General features: G+C 48.6%; 2 protein-coding genes across 3 annotated transcripts; one reads left to right on the forward strand and one right to left on the reverse strand.

The window, feature by feature from the left end:
* The first annotated feature begins 1,141 nt into the window (after positions 1-1,141).
* Positions 1,142-18,563, forward strand: TECPR1 (tectonin beta-propeller repeat containing 1). The gene is made up of 24 exons (XM_065733047.1): positions 1,142-1,377; positions 2,775-2,957; positions 3,448-3,570; positions 4,140-4,265; positions 4,835-5,009; positions 5,107-5,207; positions 6,586-6,687; positions 7,532-7,677; positions 8,203-8,705; positions 9,425-9,570; positions 10,088-10,243; positions 10,745-10,894; positions 11,154-11,311; positions 12,321-12,448; positions 12,721-12,823; positions 13,025-13,121; positions 13,529-13,608; positions 13,883-13,939; positions 15,380-15,554; positions 16,958-17,093; positions 17,366-17,458; positions 17,596-17,702; positions 18,079-18,198; positions 18,414-18,563. Exons 1-24 carry the CDS (start codon positions 1,147-1,149, stop codon positions 18,561-18,563), a joined length of 3,546 nt encoding a protein of 1,181 aa, XP_065589119.1. The 5' UTR covers positions 1,142-1,146.
* A 2,568-nt stretch (positions 18,564-21,131) lies between these two features.
* BHLHA15 (basic helix-loop-helix family member a15) lies at positions 21,132-23,993 on the reverse strand. Of its 2 annotated transcripts, none has more exons than XM_065733067.1 (2): positions 23,849-23,993; positions 21,132-21,668 (listed from the first exon to the last, which is right to left on the reverse strand). In XM_065733067.1, exon 2 carries the CDS (start codon positions 21,630-21,632, stop codon positions 21,132-21,134), a length of 501 nt encoding a protein of 166 aa, XP_065589139.1. In that variant the 5' UTR covers positions 21,633-21,668; positions 23,849-23,993. The 2 variants fall into 2 exon arrangements, with proteins under 2 accessions (XP_065589139.1, XP_065589138.1); XM_065733066.1 differs by lacking the exon at positions 23,849-23,993 and adding an exon at positions 23,229-23,293.
* Between the last annotated feature and the right edge of the window lie 208 nt (positions 23,994-24,201).

Below are 24,201 nucleotides of genomic sequence, written 5' to 3' on the forward strand. Positions count from 1 at the left end.
GGTGCTGCAAAGGGCCCGAGCGCAGCGGGGGCAGTGACACAGCGGGCAGCTCTGCCCACGGGCACCGACAGCGCGGGGCACAGAGCACAGAGCACAGAGCGGGGCACGGGGCACGGGGCAGCTGTGCCCTCCGCAGCCCCCAGGAGCCCCCAGTTCTCGTCTGTCTCCTGCGATTCCCTGCGTCCCTCTGGAACGTGGGATGGAGGTCGTGTTTCGCAGAGGGCTGCAGGCCGCCCAGCAGCCTTTGGGTGTCCGTCTGTTCCTCCCCCCCCGAGCTGTGCCAGGAACGGAGAGCTCCCGGAGCCGCAGCCCCACGCCGGGCGCAGCCGCTCCCGCCCACCCGCGGCCATTGGGAGCGCGGCGTCACCGCCCCGCGCCGCTGCATCACGGGGCGGCCGCGCTGCAACGGGCCGGGCCGGGCCGTGCGGGGCCGTGCGGGGCCGAGCGGGGCCGATCCGCAGGAGGAGAGCGGCGAGGCGGGCGCGGGGCAGGTGAGCGGCGGAGGGGCGCGGACCCCGCGGGGCGGTGCTCACGGCCGCAGCGCGGGGCGGTTCCGGCTCCGCTCGGGATGCCGGCGGGCCGTGCGTCTGCGCCGCGTCCCGAGATCCGCGTGGGTGCGAAGCGGCGAGCCCACGGCCGCGGTACCGCCGTGAGAGGCGCTGCCCACGCTCATAGGTTCATTAGGTTGGAAAGGACGTACAAGATCATCTAGTCCGACCATCCTCCTGTCACTATTGCAAACGTCCGTTCCGCGGCGGTGCTCCCCGGGTGCAGCGCTCCGCGTGGAGCTCCGCCTCCGTTATCCGGAGCGAAATGTCACGCAGCGGCCGCGGTCGTTCCCGCAGTTGCGGCCGTACGGAGCGCGGCGCGGCTGAGACGGGGGAGGGGCGGCCCTGGCACAGCGGCAGCGCAGCACGGCCCGGCCGCTCCGTGCTCTCCCACGCCTCTCCTCCGAACACCGCGTCTCAGAAGTGCAGAAGGCGGGAGCTCGCACTCTGCAGGCAGCTCTGATGCTGCTGTGCCTGCCTCCAGGTTCCACTTAGCGCTGCTAACTGCCCTCAGAAAGCACGCAGGTTTGAAAGCTGCCATTCGTCATCTGAAGCGAGAGCCAGCTTTGCATTAATCACTCGTTTTTGCCTTTCAGACATGGCCACGTCCAGTTCCCTTCTGTGGGCTGTTGACATTTTTGGGAGGGTTTACACCCTGTCAACGGTCGGTCAGTACTGGGAGCTCTGTAAGGACACACAGCTGGAATTCAAGCGTGTTTCTGCTGTCAAGAAGTGCTGCTGGGGAATTGCCTGCGACCATCAAGTGTACACCTATGTGTTCTCGGGTGATGTTCCCATCAGATACCAGGAAGAAACCTATGAGAATCAGGTGTGCAGTGTTACGGGTACTTCAGCGATGCTTCACAGTGAAGCAGCGGTACCCCCTTAGGTCAGCTGTCTCTGTGTGTTTTTCTCATCGTATAACTCGTGTTTCTGAAGAGTACATATGTGCCGAGTACACTGCTCTTAATGTTGTAACTCCCAAAGGAAGGTCGTCCCCAGAGCAGCAGCAGCACAGTGCGCACAGTTCCCTTTCGAAAATGGCCGATGTAACTTCCAGCCAACAGAAACGTTATTCTTAAGAAAAGGCCATTTTTTAATATGTCAGGGAATTCCCTAGTAAGGGCTCTCCACTGAGGTCCATTTCCAGCTTTTTGGTATAAAAATGTTATTAAGATCCTTTCAATGGAAGATTCTTGAAAAGAATGTCTTTAAAACAGTGTGTGAAAGAAAATGTTTCTGTTTTGTTTTTAACCAGAAGTTATTTGAGAGACAAAACGTAGGGATTCCCTTCAGTACATTTCACAGCTTCCCAAGGGCTTGCAGGACAAATGTAAGCTGAGAGCAGACATTAACTTATCTACATAGGTGAAAATACAACAAACTAATTTAATAGGTAATTTAACTCTGACACAATTTTGCACCCATTTAAGAATGTTCCTTTGTGGAAACATGTTCTTTAAAATGCCAATCTAAAGGCTACCTGTTATTGTAAGCTTTTGTTCTAGTTCATGAAAAATGGAAAACAAGATGCTAGAAAGCACAAAAAAGAAATATTCTGCAGGAGCCAACAGCAGAATTAAACTCAAGCTGTGCCCAACGCGCAGGGCAGCATCACCTGACAAACCTTGCCACTGTTTGTATAGTGGGTAAAACTGGGGAGGGACACAAGAAGAATCCCAACCGTGCTGGTGAAGAGCTGAGCAGGTTGTTCTGCAACTGACAAAAGCCAGATTTAGGGAAAAAACCTCTTCGTAACCTAAGGTACAAGAACATTTACTGATGTAGTGGTCTTGACGAGGTTTCTTGTGTAGAAACAAGCTGTTTGTCTGTGTAGGCAAGGTGCTAATCCTCTTTCTCCTGTGGGTTATACCAGAAATCCCTCTGCCATCCACACAGCACTTATCCTAACGCGACAGTGCCACACATAACCAAGAAAAGTGTTCTGTTTGTAGTAAACTGTACCACTGGGCATTCCTATTTAGCTGAAAGTTACTTGGTTGGGACTGGCCCTGCAGTCAACCAGCCCTTCTCTGGTACTCAGAAAAGCTTTACGAAGAACACACGAGCTGCAGCCCTGCAGCGCGAGCACTTGCACATTCACCCCGAGAATCAATCTTCTCATCTAGTTAAAAACAAACTCATCACTTGCGATTCAGGGGTTCGCAGGTGTCCGCCGTGGTGATGGGACCCCAAATAAACCGTTTTCTCTGTTATTTCTGGCAGCGCTGGAATCCAGTTGGTGGCTTCTGTGAGAAATTAATGCCCAGTGACCGCTGGCAGTGGAGTGATGTGAGCGGGCTCAAGCATCAGCAGCTTGATAGTTTCACACTGCCTTCACCACACTGGGAGTGGGAGTCTGACTGGTATGTGGATGAGAATATTGGAGGGGAACCAACAGAGAAAGGGGTAGGTGAACAATACTGAAAAGAGATCTGTTCTGGGAATCCTTAATCTGTAAACTAAAAGCATTCTTATAAGTGGGAGAAAGGTCTATAGAAAGCACTTAACGTCCCGGAGCTCCTCCTTTCTGGGAGATAGCCCAACTAAATACCACCCGAGGAAGAATCTTGTTTGAAGGCTTCTTAAATTTGTAGTTGTTTTTCTCCTTGGATCAGGCCATGAAGCACTGCCAGCTTGGTATCACTGCTTTCTAAGATCATGATTAAGCAAAATGCTGTACTGTGTCTTGTTTGTTCTCTGTATGTCATGCAGAGGAATTAGGACATGATTCGTAAATCCTCCACAGAATTAGCTGATCTGTTAATTAGGCTGTTGGGACATGCACAGAAACCCGTACTGTGTTTGTAAGAAGGACTCGTGTGCAGAATTCCTCCGAGTAAAGATTTCAAGCTTTCCCTTGGTGCAGATTTTCATGAAAGAAAACTTGTGTTTGCAGGGCTGGACATATGCCATCGACTTCCCCAGCACCTACACAAAGGATAAGAAATGGAACTCTTGTGTGAGACGCAGGAGGTGGATCAGATACAGGAGATACAAATCACGGGACGTTTGGGCGAAGGTTCTCGGGATCTTTTCAATATTAACTGAATTTTCTGAAATCCCAAATGGACATCCCTGTGCTTACTGTTGATTAGTGTTGCTCTCTAGGACAGACCTGGATTCCTTGATTTTCAGCCTTGTAATTCGTGCAAGCATTAACGAAAATCTGGGATTTTTCACAGAACTGTGTGGCAGGAAGGTGCCACATTTCATGTTAATGAGATGGGGACAGATGCTCAGCCCCTCTACAAATTTCAGAGCAACCTTTTAAGTTCATCTGGTTATTTGACCAAGCGTTCTCTTTCAAGACAGCGCCTGTTTAGCATCATTTACCAGCTCTGTCCTTTATCTATATGAATAATTTAATAATTTAATCGTTTCTGTTCAGATCTCAGAATGTGCAAAGGTTGTGGTTCATAATGTTCCAGATTTCCAACTGAAAGAACGTCTCTAAGGAGCGTTCTGTGGCAGAAATTTCCTTTAGCGGGGGGCTGAACCCATGACTCCATGCTGCTTCAGCTGCTTCCCACTCTGTGTCTGGCAGCCTGTGCTTTTCCTCTGTGCTCAGTCTTCCTCTCCTTGCTTCAGATCGTGTCACACGATGACCCGGACCGGCTGCCAGACCCTTTCAGTGACATCTCGATTGGGGGATGGGAGATCACTGAAGAGCCCCTCGGCCGTTTATCAGTGTGGGTGGTTTCTTTACAAGGAAGGGTACGTGCACACTCTGTGAGTTTTCTCATTTGAATTCTACTGAAAAGGAGTTAAATACTTTTAAAGCAAGGCAAGTTGGTTATGTTGGTTATGGAATTTTTATCCACACTGCAGCAAACTGTGCTCAGTGAGAGCATGTCTGGGCTCTCACTCCAGCAGGAACATGTCTGGGCTGTATATTTGTTCCTTGGTTTGTTTTTCAACACACCCTGACATGTATTGAAGTGAGTTGTTTTAAATCTTGAAATCACAGAATTGTGGGGGTTGGAAGGGACCTCTAGAGATCACCTCGTCCAACCCCCAGTGTACACAGAACGTGCTCCGTCCAGCTTCATTTCCACGATAAAAGCCAATCTGTAAAAACACCTCCTCCCTTAATAAATAAGGAAATAATCTTCAACAGCATAAAAAAATATTTTTAAAGGCTAGAGCGCAAACACGGCACTAAAAAGGGAGAAAAGACAGCTGTGAAAGGAGAAGCATTCTTTGCAGTCCATCGAGACATCATCATGCTTGCCTCAATAGTTCCATTGTTGTAGTCGTATTTTTCTTTTTTTAAACTCGTCTAGGTGTGGTACAGAGAAGATGTTTGCCATCACAATCCAGAAGGTTCCACGTGGTCCTTAATCACCACTCCTGGTGAAGTTGCACAGATCAGCTGTGGACCCTATGACCTCCTTTGGGCAACTCTTTGGGAAGGGCAAGCCATTGTAAGAGAAGGAATTGACAGGAATAACCCTCAAGGTACAGCAGTATTACATTCACCAGGAAACTCCTTTGATTTTTGTAGCAGTAAACAAGAAAGTAATATATAATAGTTTCTGTGCTTTGTTCCCTGCAGGAATTTCCTGGAGCACTGTGGAGTCCCCAAGCTCTGAAAATGGGATCATGCATGTCTCTGTGGGCGTTGATGTGGTATGGTGTGTCACAAAAGATCAAAAAGTAAGAGGTGCCAATGCTCTGGTTCTGTTTTTATACTTCCTTTTTGTATCTGCTTTTCCAACCCGGGCATGTAAACTTTTATGGGGAGTGGTGGAGATTTGGGCTCCTGTACCTATGGGTTGAGGAATTCCAGCCCCTCTCGTCAAGGGAACACTTTCTGGTTTCTGACACACGTAGTTGTGTGCAACTTCAGAAATCCTTTGCTAGTGTATCTTCCCTGGAAAGAAGATACGTTTGATTTCAAACAGAAATACCTTGCAGTAACTTTGGGTTCTTTACTTCAACGCTGTATGGGTAACATGAATGAGATTCCTGCACGTAAGGATGCTACATGACTGAAGCACAGGAGCTGATATAAATCAAGACAGTCACACTGAGATAGCATAGCTCTCACTTTAGACATTTATTTTTGGATAAACAAATGTCTAGTGGTTTAAAATAACTGAGTTACTCTGGCTTAATGAGGCACTGCTTGTCAACTGTGCCATTACACCTGACTGTGTCCTGCCTGCTCCATCTGCCATTAAATCCACTATATAAAAATAGAGAAGCTAGTATGATTTAATGCTGTAATGCAATGGGAAGTGCAGCAATAATAGCAGGGCAGCAAAGTCCCAGGCTGCAGCAAGGGAGGATATGCCCAAATGCAGCAGCCATGAACACAGAAACAAAGGAAATAATCTGCTTGCCCTTGGAAGGCCTCAGGCACACGGGGATCTCCAGCAAGATCCCCTCACCTCCACTGCCTGCCTTAGGAGGGCTGGGAGGGATGGATCCTGGCTCCACCCTTCTGGTCACTCAGCTACATTGCATTGCATGCAGCTCAGCTGCCCTGGGCTGGCCCTGCCTTCCCCAGCTGCTCCATCACTGTTCAGGCCGTGATTTTGCATTTCCACTACATATATTTTTCTTCAGATTTGCCAAAAGCAGTCAAATACCGTGTCTGTCACACATTTCAGCCAACAAGTTCTAACGTAGCTGCTTGCCATTATAAGACCAGATCCTAAACATAGACATTCAGCTGGAAACGTTTCCAGGTACCCAGGCCACGCATACTTTCTGATTGGTAAAAACTAATCTAAGAGCAGACAATTTATAGAGCAGTTCCACTGAGAAGATTCCTCTGATCGTTCCCTCTGTCACCCCAGCTTCACAGGAAGCTATTTGGAAGTTGATTTAGTTACCAAAAAGCAGCCTACAGTTTACATGTGAGAGCAAATATTTTTCCAGTGGCTGAGAAATTAACTGACACATAAAGTCTTTAAGAATCATTTATCTTCACCAGATTGAATCTGATCCACTGGAGAAAGTAAATTTCAGCTGTCTGCCTGCCAGTACAGAAGGAGCAAACCTTAGACATCTGATGTTGTTGTTGCAGGTGTGGTTTAGAAGAGGTGTGAACTCACATAATCCATGTGGAACAAGCTGGATTGAAATGGTTGGAGAAATGATGATGGTAAACGTAGGCTTAAATAACCAGGTAAGACAGCTGTGTACCAGTTGTGGGGCTGTTTGTGTTCACTGCACAGGCGAGGACCATCAGCACTGCCAACGTGGGCAGCTGAGCACGAGGTCCTTGTGACAGCTGCTAGGAAGAGATGCAGGGCTTCATAAGTTCATAAGTTCATGGTTGGAAAGGACCTATAAGATCATCTAGTCCAACCATCCTCCTATCACTATCTCTACCCAACTACTAAATTAAATCCTTTAGCACCTCATCTAAACGCTTCTTGAACAGCGCTAGGGATGGTGCCTCACCCACCTCCCTAGGCAGGCCATCCCAGTGCCTGACCACTCTTTCAGAAAAGAAATGTTTCCTCAGGTCTAATCTAAATCTTCCCCGGCGCAACTTGTGGCCATTCCCTCTCGTCCTGTCGTTATTTATCAGGGAGAAGAGGCCCACCCCCTCCTCACCACAACCCCCCTTCAGGAAGTGGTAGAGTGCAATAAGGTCTCCTCTGAGCCTCCTCTTCTCCAGACTGAACAATCCCAGCTCCCTCAGCCGCTCCTCGTAAGACTTGTGCTCCAGGCCCCTCACCAGTTTTGTTGCCCTTCTCTGAACACGCTCCAGGGCCTTCATTCTTCACCAGAAGATAGCAGTCAGCACATTGCTTGTGTGACACATTCAGGTGCACTCTGTCTTCGCTTGATGGTACAAAATTATGATATTGCAACTACAATATCAGCAGTGGGGAAGCACAGAAAGGGAAGATCCTGAGCTTGGCAGATTTTTGCACCAGATTTTGCATTCCTGTACCTTTTCTGTATGCAGTGCCTACGTATGTTCCACGCCGTTTCCTTCACCAAGCCCTTTCCTTCCCTAGGTCTGGGGAATTGGCTGTGATGACAGAACCATCTATTTTCGTCAAGGTGTCACACCAAGTGAGCTCAGTGGGAAGATGTGGAAGGCAATTGTCTGCGGTCGAGAGAGTGACAGATCTCAGACGGGGAGCTCAACAAGTCTGCTCAGGTACTCAGTGAAATACCTGCCCCAACTCTGTGCACTTCAGTGCTAGGAAATGTTTGGGAGTGCAAGCTCCACTTAGCATTACCCTTCTCCTCGCAGTCACTATGTTTCTTACTCGAGAGGTGAAGGCAGTAGGTCCCTGCTGGGTGTGAGTGCTGGCTGGCATGCTGCAGAGCCCATAAGTCACTGTGCTCAGAGTAGAAGCCCTCACTGGATGAGACAAAGATCACAAAATAATGGGCTTTAAAAAAGGTTACTATTTCAGATCCAGAAAATGGGATGTTGCTTCAGTGTTTTCCTGAGAGTTGTAAGCAGCCAACACCTTTTTTTTTTTCCTAGAAAGATTGCTGGAATCTCCTCTTGTGTTTCAGATTCGTGTTACTCGTCCCTTAGTGACAGATTCTGACCCTTAAAGAGAAACCTCCTGGGTCTCTCCTAAAGCTGGAACGCTGTGTTGATTTCTGTGGTCTTGGGCTTGTCTTATTTCATCATATTTGAGTTACAGTTAGCTGTCTATTTGTCCTTCAGTGCTGGCTGTTTCTTTACTGATGATATTCAGAACCAGACAAACGCGATCGTTCAGAGCGATGCAGACACTTCCTCGGACACGGAGCTCTGCAGCATCCCCACAACCCTGGGCAGCACACGGCCGCCAGGAGCAGCAGCCAGCAGCTGCACTTCAGGAGCACCTGCACATGTGACTGTGGACCCTCTGGATTCTGATCACGGAGAAGCCCCTGCTGCTTCAGCAGCTAACGAGAAAGCTCACCTCGAAAACCATAAATCCACAAATCCAACTCCTTCTGCAGAACTGCAGTGGACAAACATCGACTTAAAGGAGGCCCACAGGCACGCAGTCCTCTCCGTCGGCACCTTTGCAGAAACATCCAGCCTGTCGTCCCTCGGCGTGTTCTCTGTGGGGGCTGAAGAGCAGTACGGCGCTGATGAGCACCCGCTGTGGGCCTGGGTGTCCGGGGGGGGCTGCCTGGTGGACCTGCACAGCCCACTGAAGTGGTTTGCTGTTCCATCAGGTACACTGCAGTCACTGCAGCAGACCCTTGTGTCCAGTTGCAGTTCATCATGCTCTTTGAGAAAAATGCTTTTTGTTGCGTATTTGTTTTCTAACAAAGCCGTGGTACAAAACTTCTGATAACACATTCACTCTTAATGCAGTTTTTTGTTATGCTCATTGTCTGAAGACAGTGCTGCATCTTGGGGTTGAGAAGCATAAATGTAAGGGTGATATTTTCTCTCAGTTTCTGTAAGAACTTGGTAAAATAATCAGAGTGCTGCAACTGCAACATTAGGCAGAACCCAAAACAGCTCTGAGTTATAACTGAAGCAGTGAGAAAGGCTCTCATGAGAGATGCAAGTGCCCCAACTCCTGACTCCCCTCTACCATCCCCACTGAGACAGAAGTCACTCAGGCATTGTGAACTGAGCCCCACTGACGGCCAGTGAGGCCAGCACTGAGATTCCTGTGAGATAAGGGAAGATAACCATATCTGCAAAGTAAACCATGTACTGTGGCATCCCAGCATTTACTAATTGTGTCAACAATTAATGCATTCTATTTCCTAATTATCTGCAGTGAGTGACAGAAGTCTCAGTTTTGAAAGGCACAGAGGTCCCATTTCGGGTGTTAATCAGCACTATCCTTTGGGCTGGACTGAAGGAGCACCATGTTCTCCCGTTTCACAGGGCTGTATTCCAAGGTCACTGACACGTACCGGTTTGGGTTCTGTTCCAGGTCTGTCCTCCTCTGTGCAGTCTCTTTCCCTGTCCATCACTCCAGCACAGACAGCAGCATGGAGAAAGCAGATCTTTCAGCAGCTCAGTGAAAGGACGAAGCGGGAGCTGGAGAATTTCAGGCACTACGAACAGGCTGTTGAGCAGGTAAGCAATGAGGACACCTACTTCTGTCTCCTGAGCACTTACATCTATCAGTACTGGGTGTCAATACAACAACAATACAATTCTGCTGCACTGATCTGAATTTACTGTCAGCTTTGTACTCCCTGTTTCTTTCTGCTGGTGACAGCTCTCCTGGAGCTCCACCACCAAGCTCCCTGTGGGAAGCTGGCAGCTCAGCAAAAGTTCTTCAAACCCCTTAAAGTTGGAGCAGAAATTGTGTTACAATAAGGGACACACTAGAATCAATTAGTACCAGTGTGCTACTGCACTCTTTGCAGAAGTGCTGACACGGATGTACACGTGTCATTTCAGTGCCTTTCTGTACAGTTTTGTCCGTTCTCATTTGGTCTGTCCCAAACACTGCTATACTCCGTGTCAGGATTAATTGAGATGATACAGACATGCAGCAGAGATTTGTTGTGGTCACAAGGAACAGTGTTTGGGAAGAGGAGAAGCCTTGCAGTTTCCTTACTTTGGAACACGTGTGCTTGCATTTCAGTCAGTTTGGGTTAAAACTGGGACGCTGCAGTGGTGGAGAAATTGGAAGCCTCATAAATGGATGGACGTGCGAGTCGCACTCGAGCAGTTCACCGGGAGTGATGGGATGCGTGACAGCATCCTGTTCATCTACTACATGTATCACGAGGAGAAAAAGGTGTGTTCAGCTTGAGACCCCCGGAAGAATTATGCATGGCAAAGGAAAATCCTGTGAAGTGTTTTTAAGGAAGGCAAATTATGATACGTTGTTGTTTTGGGAATGAATTGAAAGGTAGCCCAGGGTAATAGTGAGCCACAGGCTTTTCTGAGATAGAGCTGTGTCAACTCTCTGTCAGAAATGCCCAGTCAGCAAGCATCCACACTGCTTAAACTGACAGCTTTGTGCTAATCGGGATTTCCTCTGGAAGCCCAAAATGTTCCTGGCTGTGAGGAAAGAACCACGCGGGGTTGATGCATACAGACAGGAATCAGAGGCAGCATAGGTCTGGAAATGGAGTTCCACTTTAGCAACAGGATTCCTCCTGCACCAGTAATTGACTCTTTGCTATCCCTGGAAGGAAGGCCGTGTTCATAGTCTTGAAGTGCAAAACTGCTGGCACTGAGGAAGGAATGTCACGAGTTTGTTCACCTTGGTCACATTTATTTTCTCTGTCCTTAGTATATTCACGTGTTCCTGAATGAAGTCACTATTATAGCTGAAGTTCTGAAGGACGCCAAGCACTCCTTTGCCCTGTACACCCCTGAAAGGACAAAGCAGCGATGGCCAATCTGCCTGGCAGCCACAACAGAGCAAGAAATGCATGACTGGGTAATTCTGTGCATTTTTCATTTCAAGCTGGCTATCTTTGAGCTAAGACACAAAAGCTAGTCTCTGAAATTTGAGCACTGCATTTGCAGTATCTGAGCCACTTATCTATCTCCCCAAATTAAGTGCTTTAAAAGTCCCGTTCAGGGTTTTCCGAGGCAGCTGAGGTTCCTGCCTCCTCTGCTTTGTGCTGTTCTGAACCTGCAGATTCCCTCCATTCTCACTGAAGAGGAACTCTGGTTCTCTGCCTTTTGTTTTTTAGCTGTCCCTGCTGACCATGTCTTGTTGTGAAAGCAGACGGATCCAAGGCCCTCCTTCTCGCCATGCCATTTGGTCACTCAGTAGTAAAGGAGACATCTTTGTTAGCGAGCCGAGCCCTGAGCTGGAGGCCGGACCACACGCGATGCCGTGCGACCAAATGTAAGAGGCTCAGAAGCTCTTCTGGCAGGGGCTGCCATCCTGCCAAGTCTGCCTTCCACATCAAGTCAGGCATTCATGGGCTGCCATCTGTATCAGTATCTGAGTCGGGAAACGTGAAATTCTCTTCTCCCCAGTCACTATAGCCCAGGAGCATCTCCTGTATAGCTCTGTTACAACCATGACAATACAGGACTGCGAGCTCTCCAGGCACAAAATTATCAGCCTGAGAACTGGGGGGTAAAAGGCCAACCTTCAGCTTAAAAAGTACCCCTAGACTGGAGTTACCTGCACAAAGTGCCTTTCAGTAATAATGCTTCAGAAATAGTTCAGCCCTTTTCATTCAGGGCAGAGCACCTTCAGCATTTGGAAAATCCACAAAGCAAATGTCCTCGTACATCTTACCTGGGGAGATGGACAACGTGGGCCATCTCCTACCATTCCCTTAACTAAAATACTCCTCTGCCATTTCTTTACTTTCCCCATTCTTCTCCTGAAACCACAGCCAACTGGCTGTATAAAACCCCACAAAAGGATTAACCTGCCAAGATGAGAAGTATACCCTCCCCCATTTTGTTTTTTTTCTGATCTCCGTAGCAGATATATGAATCATTTGTATTACTGTTAGATAAAGGCAGTTCTTGGATTTAAGAACGAGAATGAAGTTAGAGCCGAGGCAGCAGATGGCTGTCAAGAGGTACAGGTTCTGACCACACCATCCTAACTAGTTCAAAAAAGAAAACAAAACATAAGCTATAAAATAAAAGGAAAGCAAAATAATTCAGAGCCTGACCATTCCCAGAGGAGACGGACAAGTTCCCTCCAGCTTTACTGCAGTCCTTTGGAGGGAATGCTTTCAACTGCCCACGGCCTTCTCTGACTGAGTGTTGTTAAACAAACAGCAAATAAAGCTACCTTTCCCTCGGGATAAGATAGAGGTGAGGGGGGGTGAGAATACATTCCTGATGGATGTGGTATGGGGTATTGTAAAATGCTGTCACTTTTCTGGCAGGTTTTGGCGTCAAGTTGGAGGTCATCTTCGACTGATAGAGTGCAATAACCGAGGCATAGTGTGGGGCATAGGGTACGATCACACAGTGTGGGTCTACACCGGTGGATACGGAGGGGGCTTCATTCAAGGTAGGCTGACCTGTGGGGTGCGGATTTCTTTCTTATCTTCCCAGCTGAGTCAGCTATTCAAGCTGTGCTGACCTTCCTCTAGCTTTTCTAATACATAGGGCTGTACAGGCAATAGGCCACCCATTAGGAAGGGTTTGGCACTGCAGTTTGACACTGTGAGCTTAAAAGTAAGAAACAGAACAGTCAAAAATACTGCTGAGGCTAATGGAACTGAAACTGCAGAATCCACGAGCTTTCGCTTTACTGTAACCCCAGTGGTTTTTTTCTCATAGGACTGGCCAGTAGTGCTGACAACATCTACACGCAGTCGGATGTGAAATGTGTTTACATCTATGAGAACCAGCGGTGGAACCCAGTCACTGGATACAGCAGCAGGTTGTCTTGTTTTGTAGCAGTTATTCAGTGTACTTCTTTACCGATGTCAAATGAAACATCACGGGGTTTGTTCTGGCTTTGTTAGTGCACAAAACTTTCCTTTTCTTTCATTTCTCCACTACTGAGGCCAGTTCTTTCCTCTCTCCCCTTTGCAATGCCTTGGTACATGACCTTGCACTCCCTGTGCATGTCTCTCTGCAGAGGCCTGCCCACAGACAGGTACATGTGGAGCGATGCATCTGGCCTGCAGGAGTGCACCAAAGCCAATATGAAGCCTCCTTCACCACAGTGGTCTTGGGTAAATTCTGTTTTAAAAGTCTTTTCACAAAGAAGGTAAGGCTTAGCACGTAGGGTACAAAGTTGGGGTTTCTGTCTCTTAGATTTTCCCTGTGGGCACGTCGCAATCCTTAACCTGGGTTTCCTTATTTGTACAACAGCAATAGTCTTCCATAATCAAAAAGCACTAAGCACTGGGGTGCTGTCTTTTATGTTCATCTGGTGGGAAATACATTTCTGCTCAGATTGTTTCATCTGCAGGTGAATTAAAGAGACTTGGGAAATGCCTTGTGAATTTATATTGCAAGTAGCAGAAGATTGCAAGTCACTGCAGGCCAAGAGGTGGAAGGGGAAGGACTGAAATCTGTTGTTTTTGTGACACATTAGATATTGATGGTGCTTGCTGTTCTTACTGTCTCCTGGTGATAGGTATCCGACTGGTACATTGATTTCAGTACTTCGGGTGGAACTGACCGGGAAGGCTGGCAGTATGCAGCAGACTTTCCAGCGTAAGGAGATGCCTTTTTCTGCCTAAAACCCCCACAGGCATTCGTTAAGTTCTCCTTTTCTCATTTGCTGTTTTGCATGTTAACCATGCCTCTCCAGGGACAAGCGTGCCTTGGTTTCTCCCTTTGTATGGGGACAGTAACACTGAGATGTGCAGGGAGGTAGGGCAGCAGGGCTGTCGGGTGGGCAGATGTTTGGACAGTGCTCTCAGGCTGCCTCTGAGATTGGAGATGCCCTGACATCCTTGTGAACACGTATTTCAATCTGTTCTGGTAGGTCCTACCATGGCCACAAGACCATGAAAGACTTCGTGCGACGGAGGCGCTGGGCAAGGTGAGGAGCTAAGACAGAAATACAAGGTTTGAGCTCGAATGCTGACTGCCCCTGCAGCCTCCTTTAGTCACGAGGGGAAGAGTCATCACACAATGAGCTAGAGCAATAGTAAAGAAACCTATAGTGAATAACCCTCCTCCAGTAGAGAAGCTCAGAGTCATTAGCAGCGTGGTGTTCATTTCCAGCCTTTACAGCAGATAAGCTGCTTGGATTTGTGGGACTGGCAGGAAAAAGTCAGCTAGTGATTCTCTGTATCCATTTTTCCTTTGTGGTAAATTATTAAGGAATAACAAAGCCTAGGTATACTACTACATACTAATTCACATATAACAGCTGAAATATGTATCATCCATATTCATCATTTTAACACATGACTCCCACATGCTATACACTAGGCCCCAGATAATCCCAACCCCATTTAAACCACAGCACACCACGTTCACACAGAACCAGGAGAACAGCAAACTGCTATTCTACTAAGAAGGCAAAGTCTGTGCATTTACTGTTTTTCCAGCTTTTCTATGCTTTCTGTACTAGAATATCTAATAACTATGCTAATAAATGGCTGTGAAGTGACAGTTAGGCATTGTTCAGTTTGTCACTGAGGCTGCAGAGTGTTTCAGCCTCCATACTGTATGTTATAAGGCCCTGAAGCATCGAGCTGCTGTTGTTCCAGGCTTTGCAACCATCCAACCAACATCCATTTCATCGAAATAGGGACTTGCAGTAAAAGAAGCAAATTGAGAAAGACCCTCAAGCCTGAACAGTTCTTCCTACTTTAACTATCCATTTAAAACTGGACACGGATAGGGAACAGCTCATGGCTGGATCCTGATTTTCAGAACTGGAGACCAGGGAGTGCCCTGAGTTTTTTAGGACGTGTTTTCTACACAGAAATGCTAGAATTGAATACAGTTTCTCTACCAGATGGCACTACTGTGCTGCAGCTTCCTCACAGAAATGCACCAGTCCCAAGGTGACCCAGCTCTAACTCAGAACTGCCTTTTCCCTGCTTGCCTTAGGATGCTACATTTGCCCCCCAGAAAACAAGTCGTAAAGCAATTCCCTCAGCCAGGACAGGGAGGAATGAAGCGGATGTGGAGCCCTCTGTGCAGTGCAATTCTCAGCTGAGGTCAACCTCAACCAGTCAGAGTTCTAGAGATAGGACACTGGATAACAAAGGCTGCAAACTTCTGTGACAGCCTTGGTTTCATGCAGTAACTTCTGTTTTTTTTACAAAAAAAAAATTTAGTAAAATAAGAACAGATGTCATTAACCCATTTTAAATTAAAAAAAAAAAAGACAAAAAAAAAATCCAAAACCCCCTAATTCATGAAAGGACCTCGGGGCTGTTCACACCAAAGTCAACAACAGACCAGGGAACAAATTCAGTTGTAGAAAGTTCATTCTTCTGATGGGTTTGGGGTTTTTTTACTTCAGAAAATGTAAGATAGTCACCAACGGGCCATGGCTGGAAGTGCCTCCTGTTACCCTGTGGGACATCTCCATAATTCCCAGTTCAGATGCAGATGATGAAGAATCAGTAGCACTGTGGGCAATCAGTGACAAAGGAGACGTGCTCTGCAGGCTTGGAGTGACACAGCAAAACCCAGCTGTAAGGCTCCCTGTTTACTTCTATTGCCTTATTGATGTGTTTAATGTAATTACACACATACACGCACAGTCATGCAGTGCCCTGTCTCAAAGCTCCTCGTTATTTTTTTCCCTTTTGTGTCCCAGATTTGAAAGTCCTTCTCCTTTAACTGTGACCATTTTCTGCCCACATTTCTACCTTAGTTTCTGCCACACTGCTTCCAGTGACCTGTTGTCCCTGGGTGACCTCTGAAGGTCCCTTCCATGTGAACTGTCCTGTCCTATCCTATCCTATCCTATCCTATCCTATCCTATCCTATCCTATCCTATCCTATCCTATCCTATCCTATCCTATCCTATCCTATCCTATCCTATCCTATCCTATCCTATCCTATCCTATCCTATCCTATCCTATCCTATCCTATCCTACCCTATCCAATCCAATCCAATCCTATCCCATCCCCTGTATATTTCTCCTCATTAAGTGCTTTACTTCCACTTTCTGCACTAATAGCTTTGCTCCCTTTTTTTCCCCCCACTGTCAATACTGTTTACATCCCAAATGAGTAAACTGCCCTGGGATAGAATTTCTCTCAACTCTAATTGTAATCTAATTGCCACTGATACCAATGGGGTTTGTCCACTGGCTTTTCAGAGGCTAGAATTAACTTTGTTAATTAAAGGGGGGCTTGGGGGTGCTGGGCATACCTACGGGTTAGACTTTCCTGTGTACTGGGATGGAGATAACAACCTCAGGTCCAGTAAGGCACACGGGAAGGAGCAAACTGTCAGTAAGTCCAGCAGGAGCACACCTTTCCCCATGAACGTGCTGAAACAACAAATGAGGATTAATGTGCACTGATTTGAAGCTGTATTTGCAATTGGGAAGAAATGTAATGTACTGTATTATATTGTATATATATGCACAATCCATGTAATATGAGTCAGAGTTTGGAAAAAATCTTCAAGAGGATAAACATTTATAGGGATGGTTCTTTTCTCTTCCTCCTGATCTGTTACAGTAGCACACATCTGTATGGCAGCACAGCAGCAAAGCAGCAGTTTGTATTTGGAATCTGCAGCCAGACACGTTGTAATCTCGATGTGGGGGATTACTGTTCTGTACCACCAGAAAGGGGTAATTTGAGACAGAAAGTCATCTCCATCCCCATCACTGAGAAACACGCAGGCCCTGAATTCCAGATATCAAACTGGCAAGGCCCTGGTACAGATCAATGAAGTGATTCATTTCAAAGAGCTAAATATCCGATTCTCTTCAGTCAGGGACCTTGTTTCTGTTCAGTCTTTGGTTTCTTTGAGGATTATCACTTAGAATCTCTTTCTCTGCTTCGGGCTTTCCCTTTTGGTAATCGTTACCAATAATGTGTCAAGGAGTTTTTAACCAATTCATCTCTGATTTGTCAGGGGACATCCTGGCTCCATGTGGGAACGGATCAGCCCTTCATTTCCATCTCAGTGGGAGCATTTTTCCAGGTGTGGGCTGTTGCGAGAGATGGCTCTGCCTTCTACCGGGGCTCAGTGTCTCCAAAGAAACCTGCAGGTGAATACTTGTACTTTTTTTGCTGCAATCTTACAAGCAATGCAAGCTCCAGTACATTGCCACGAACAATCTCAGCATTGTGTTAATTACAGAAGTCAATCTGCTTTTCAGTTGGGTGGTTTAGAAGCACTGTTCATCTCTGAAAACAAGCGAGTGCACTGAGTGCAACATCTTTCCCAGCCTTCTGGCACAGCTGCATTTCTACTGCTGACATTTCCAAGAACTCTTACACTGTTTTCTCCTTGTTTTACACTCCTATTTCTGACTTTCAGGAGACTGCTGGTACCATATTCCTTCACCTCAAAAGCAAAAGCTAAAGCAAGTCTCCGTAGGACGAACATCGGTGTTTGCGTTGGATAAAAATGGTGAGGCTTTCTTTAAATTATTTACCTAGGTTAGAATAAATAATCCTGTACGATGTCAGCTGAGAGCAGAGCGGCGCCCGCACTGCGCTCGCTGTGGAGCACAGCCCTGCCTGCTACCAGGAGCATTTGTTCCACAGGCAACCTGTGGTACCGGCAGGGCATCACGCCCAGCTACCCGCAGGGATCCACGTGGGACCACGTCTCAAATAACATCCGCAGGATGTCCGTGGGGCCGCTGGACCAGGTGTGTGCTAAGCTTCCTGGCGTTCCATCGGGTTATTAAAAATGATGCTCAACGTATTTTTGTAATGAGCTGTTCCCTGGCATGGCTTTATTCTGCAGTATTATCTGAGTGATTGAATTCTGGCAGTGTGGCAAAAAAATAGTGATACAGCCGTGCCCGTCCTTCAAATGCTTTGTTCCTCTACTTTTTAACACCTCTGTGTATCATCTCCTTCCCCCCACATCGTGCCCCCCGGCACCATTTCCACTGCAGCCTAGCTACCCGGTTGGGCATCTCTGAGTCAGAGCAGTCTGGGCAAGCAGACTTAGATTTGTCATGCCTGGGAATAGAGGTGCAAAGAACAAATGCTATTGTTGCCTCTTTTTGCTTTCTCGAGGTCTGGGTGATAGCTGACAAAGTGCAGGGAAGTCACAGTCTGAGCTACGGGACAGTCTGCCACCGCACGGGGGTCCGGCCGATGGAGCCCAAAGGCCTGGCGTGGGACTACGGCATCGGGGTACGTGTGGGGAAAGTTATAATGGAAAGATCAATCAAGTGCCAGTTCAGAAAAGCGGATTCCTCCCTGCTCTGCATGTGAGCCCTGAGCACCACACCCTCTTCCGGCAGTGACACGCGCAGTCACGCCTCGCTTTGCACACAAAGCACCGCAGCAAATACTGCACTTGCAGGTCGGCGTTTCTGTGTTTGTACTTCTCCATCCATCCTTTGCAGGGCGGATGGGAACACATCACAGTCAGAGGGAACGCCACCGAAGCGCTGAGGAGCGCGGGACCCGAGGAGTGCGAAAGCGGCGGAAGGGGCGGGAAAGCGCCGCCGCTCCGCGACGGGCGGGAGCTGCGCGGAAGCGCCGAGCGTTGCTGAGGAGCGCGGCGGCGGTCTGCGCACGGGCGGCAGGCAAGCCAAAAAGGAGCCAGGCGCGCTTTGCCCGAGAGGAAACGTGACGTTTCTGTGCTACTAATGTATTCTACTGAACTGCAATTTGCAGTGGGGTGATTTAAGTACCGATTGCCTCTACTAGGTCGTGTATAAAAGTGACTCCATAGAAGTAACAGCTTTGTCAGAACAAGCATCGTAGCCAACCTGCATCTCTGACCCTTCACCACAGCTGCTGCACAACCCTATGAATGTGAAATTCTTTGCATATGACCGTTACATTTTTCGTTTTTTAATGAACGTTATGGTTCCCTTTCCCTGCCTTTCTCTCATGCACACCTTTCACACTATTCTTTAGATTCACATTTGAGCAGAGAGATCCATCTAACTGAATCTGAGGCAGCTCAGTGACTTGCACTGGGAACATACCCACAGTCCCAGTTGTACATTTGGGCAGTCACGTAACTGTGCTCACATCAGTGCTGCTTACGAAAGCCTGAACAGCTTGGGTTGTGTCACTCCTGCTCACATCGGTGTTCTTCATACAGCTCAGCCTATGGTACAGCTACCCACCTGCCTCACCGTGAGCAGTCCAGAAGTGGCAGCACTGGTTTCAGCACAACCATGTACAGTGTGTCCTATTCAGTCCTGGAAAGGGAGGCGGTCTCGTGCTAAACTGTTCATCCCACAGCAGAAATGTTCATCTCCACCTTAACGGGAGCCCCAGTAACTGGGGTACAGGTTCCTAATGATGCTGGACGGGATCTGACACCGGAGGAGTGAGGCTGTGCTCCAGGGCTGCAAGGTTTGCTTTCATGGCAAAAAGAGAAGAGCAGCTCTTAAATCAGATTGACTGCATACTGGTAGGAATGCAATGGAAATTCTCTAATCCCAGGGCAGTTTGTCACCGTGTGCTAAAGCAGGTTCAGGAGGAGGCTGTGCTCTTCATTATGTAATTGATGCATCCCTTTCTTACAAGAAACCACTTTTTATTCCCAGGAAAGCTCGTTTTCCTGTTTTTTACTTATCTTAGTTAAACTGTGACATGAAGTGACTGTTTGAAATGTAACCCGTGGAAGTGCTATGAGAGCACAGTGCCCTGGGAGCTTTGCACCCCTTTTCCCTGTGTGCGTGACTGCGGCCGAAGCCGTTTTTGTACGATGAGCAGCGTGGTCTCAGTGCTGTATCTGTGAAGTTTGTTATCTGTGAATTTCCACAGTTTGTTCCTGCAATGCCCAGGACGGCGCAGCTTCCCGGCCGCAGTGCGAGCGCTACGGATCCGAGCACTGCGGAACCGCCGCAATAACGCCCGCGTGAACTCCCACGGACGCATTCCCGCGTCCCTCGCCCAAATAAAGCGCTTTTACCGCACGCACTTCTGCAGCGCCGTGAGTTCCGTTTTCCCCGCGCCGTCACGGAGCCCCTCCCGCACACGGCGCTCACCGTGCCACGCTGCGGGGCCGCGACCGCCCGCCTCAGTGCGGCGTTACCGCTCGGGCGGGGCGGGGCCGCTCCCACGGGAGCACCGCGGTGGTAACAGGTTACCACACGGCGCCGGCGCCGTTCCCGCTCCGCTCTCGGGCACTTCTCGCGAGAGGACGAGCTTGCCGCAGCACTTCTCGCGAGAAGCGCCGGGTCGCTCCCTCAGCGCGGTGCAGTCCGAAGCGCGCGTGGGGGGCGGCGTGGCGGTGGGGAGGGCTGCGCTTCAGGACGTAGGACATCTCGGTGAGCAGAGCTCTGTAGTGCGATGTTTCGGTTTCGTTTTCCCGCTGTAAGAGCTCTCGTTTCATTTACTACTTCTCCTAACACCAGAATCGAGCACAGAAAGAAGCCCAGCTGCACCACAGGCTTCGTGAGCAAATAATGAGTAATCAATCGCAGCTCAATTTAAGACTCCATTAAAACATTCTTGTGCTTTTTGCAAAAGTGAATGATTTGTGCATCATTTAATACTGTACTGCAGTGGCACCAGAAATCCATTGAAGAAAAACATGCTGAGGCTGCACCCTCCCAAAGAGAGCTCACCATCTAAGGAAGCTTTGTCACACTTACAGTATTTCCAGAAGTCTGTGTGCTCTGCAGGACTTGGAAGCACACTGTGCAGTTTAAGTACTGTAACACATCTCTGGGACACAATAAAACCAAAGGAACATTTTCCGTTGCCTTCAGTGAGCTCCAGCGCTGATCCGACACATAAACACTCAGATTTGGTGGCCAACTTCACATGCACTGCTTTCCTTGTCAGCTGGTCAAACCGCAGCACACACAAGAACCAAAGCTCCCAGCAGCGGGCCTGCAGTGTTACAGCCACGACTCCCAGCAAGGACAAGCAGTCAGGTGGCTCAGACCTCCACTGTATAATCCACGGTCCTTCCTGGCAGTGCAAGCTCTCATATGCCTTAGGATGTATGATAACTTCTTATACATAGCATAGACTACAGCCATGAAAGTTACTTCTTGGTCTTTTTAAGAAAAAGAGTGGGAGCAGAGGTTTTAAAGAGGTGATTTTTACGTCCAGCTCCGTACTGCTCAACAAGGAATGAAGGCAGAAGCTGACTACGTGTGTGTGCTGACGCTGTGTTTCTCACAATCATCATCCCCACACTGCTGTTGATAATGCTGGTAAAGTTTGGAGCCCCAGGCTCCTCCCATCCCTTCTGCAGCTGGAAAGTGTCCATTGGACATACTGAGTATAATGGAGGTCAACGATTTAATGTAATTCTTGGCCAGTGTGAGAGTCTCTATTTTGGAAAGTTTATTCTCTGCTCTCACGTGGGGGATCACCTCCCGCAAGGCCTGGAACGCGTTGTTCAGTTTGTGCATTCTCTGCCTCTCCCGCTCATTGCTTTCCAGTCTCCTCAGATGCCTGTCCTTACTGCTCCAAGGATGCTTGGCTCTGGCTGCAGCACTCTTGCTGCTCCCCCTGCTCCCCCCACTCCTCCCTTCTGTGTGTCGCAGGCATTTCACCAGTTCTTTTTTTCTCACTGCAGACTCCTCAGGAAAGGCTTCCTTCTCTGCAGCGTGCCTTTGCTTCTTCCCTTTGGCTTTGGCCTTCATGTTTCAGTAGATGTTCTGGCATTAAGCATCAATGCGCTGTAAAAACAAGATACAGTATATTTAATTGTTGAACAGTGTAACTGAGAACAACTGATCACATGCGGCTTTTTTCTTTTTTTTTTTTTAACTTATCTGACAAGTTTATTTGTTCAGTAAGGTCTACAATCTACACATGTTCACTTCAAAGCCATGGGTGTTACTAGCCAAGATGCCTTGTGCAGATGAACTAAGAGAAAATCCTTTGAATAGAGAACAGATCCAATTTCAGCTGGCAGGATGAGGTTACAGAAGTAACAGAGGGCAATTGAAGGGAACTATTGAAACAAAGATGCAGTGAACAACACCTACCAGTGCCCTACGGCATGGAAAGCCAAGTGAAAAGCAGGTATTTCTCTCCAGAGAGGGAACCATGACCCACCAACTCATGTGCTAGCTCAAACTGCAAACCAGGACCATGCTTTCACCCAGGGCTTCTCTGCATTCTGAGCTCATCCCCACTGCACACACACAGGACAGCAGCTTCACAACCACTCTTCCTCTAACACCAACCATCATTTCAATTTCCAAACATACTCCCTTCCACCTTCTGTCCCCTGCAGTCACAGAAAGATACGTTAACACATTTTTGCCAATCATCCCACATAGGAGTGGTTTTAGAGGTCGGTGAGCCATTTCAACAAAGTGGCCACAGACGCACAGCTGCCCCAGCACAGTTCATCACCCGTAGCTGCAGCAGGTGGCAAGAAGCTCCTGCTGCACTGCAAGAGCCCCACCACTTCCTCCCCTGGTTCTTCACAGCTGTATCTTCAGCTGTTGGGCGCTGGCAGTGCCTCACTTCCCTGCCTGTGTGGGTATCCTGGCCATCCCCAGGGCTCCCTACTAGCAGGGGGCAAACTTTACCAGAAAGGACAAGAATTCACAGAGCAGTTTGGATTAAGTGGCATCTAGGTGCCAAATACCCACAGGACAGACAAAAAAAGCTCGAGAGGAGCTTAGAAGCAACACTAGGTTTGCAAAAGTATCATGAGAAAGAAGAAGGGACTAAAGCCAAGCACTGGGTTTTATTCTGGACTTCTAGTCTCACTCTCTTGGCAAAAAAGGCCCAATTGAAGGACATTAAAGTGAAAACAGGACAAAGGACACCAATCGCCTTCCACCCCCTCCAGCACAGAGGGCTCTTAAGAGTAGAGAATTGAGCAGCCCCTCTCAAAAAAGAGAACAGCCTGCAGGACTCGGGGAAGAGGTTCATGGAAGCAGCCAGAAAATAAAGCTGGGAGGACAGCCCAGGAGGAAGCAAAGGAGTGTTACAAACTGCAGGTGAGGGTGAGCAAAAAAAGATGACGTGGGACTCAGAGGGCACTCAGCTGGCTAAGGTTTGCTTTCAGACTGCTGCACACTGCTCTAACTCCCTGAGAATGTGCCCTGTGGAGCCACAGCCAGAGAGGTGGCGTGGAGGCAGAGGAAGAAGAGGAGACAGAAGAGCTCAAGAGCAAAAGAGTGGGGGTGGTTCAAGAGAAACCAAAGAGGAGAACAGCAGCCACTATCAGCAAGCCTGCAGCCATCCATCAGGGCTGGCATTCCTTCTCTGTGACTTACCGCTGCCATCAGCTGTAGAAGGCACCTAGAGCCCAAAGGGGATCATGGCAGACCTGTGAGAAGCCAGGAGCAGCCACAGCATCCACGGGGGCAGCCAGGGCAATGCCTGCCCTCAGGGCTGGGCCAGGGTCTGTCAACAGGGCCAGCTTGGAACAAGGAGCCCGTGAGGGATGCAGACCCTCACACTGAGGAGCACCCAAGGGACACGCTGTTGGAAGCGTACCGAGCAGGTGCTGCCGCAGTGGAGGCAGCAGCCCGGTGCCGTCAGAGCCGGCTGTGACACGTCGCATTAGCAGTGTGGGCGGGCCCTGGGGCCACGGCCCTGCACTGCCAGCGGTGTGCAGCCAAAGCCTGTGCCAGCACTCTGCCACTACGCACCGGGTCTGGGGAGAGGAGCCACGTGAAGGTGCAGTGCCACGGCCTCTTCCCCCCAAATGGAGGGAGAAGTGGTGGGCAGGCAGCGGGGAGCGCAGGGTCACCACTTGGGCTTACAGGGCCAATAATGCTACAGACACGTGGGCAGCAATGGAGGCACAGCAGCACACTGATGGAAGCTCAGCCACCCAGCTCAGTGTGTAAAGAGCTCGTCCCTGCAGGAGGGATATGACTGCCAGACTTACTTCAGCAGGTGGGATGTCCTCAGGTGGAGGAGGAAAAGGCCACCCCAGCTCTGTGTTCTGCCACACGCTGCAGGTTACCATACTGCCTGTGCCACAGAGGCTCACGGAGCACTTCCATCCCCGCAGGAGGCAGCTGCTGACAGCACTGCAAGAACTCAGATTTTTTCAGTTGTTCTACATAAGCTGGACAGTTATGGGATCTTTCACATCTGTTCTCAATAATGACCACGGTCTTGGTCAAATTTTAGCCCACTAGTTATATTTTAGCTAATGAAGTTAAGTCATCTTGATAACAGTTTCTTGCTCCCAGGACTCAGAACAGCTGTTAGATGGATGCAGGGGCTTCCACACCA

Source organism: Cyrtonyx montezumae, unplaced genomic scaffold, assembly GCF_038088225.1.
Source record: "Cyrtonyx montezumae isolate F1298 unplaced genomic scaffold, pur_monq_1.0 scaffold_16, whole genome shotgun sequence".
In the NCBI taxonomy this organism is placed as follows: domain Eukaryota; kingdom Metazoa; phylum Chordata; class Aves; order Galliformes; family Odontophoridae; genus Cyrtonyx; species Cyrtonyx montezumae.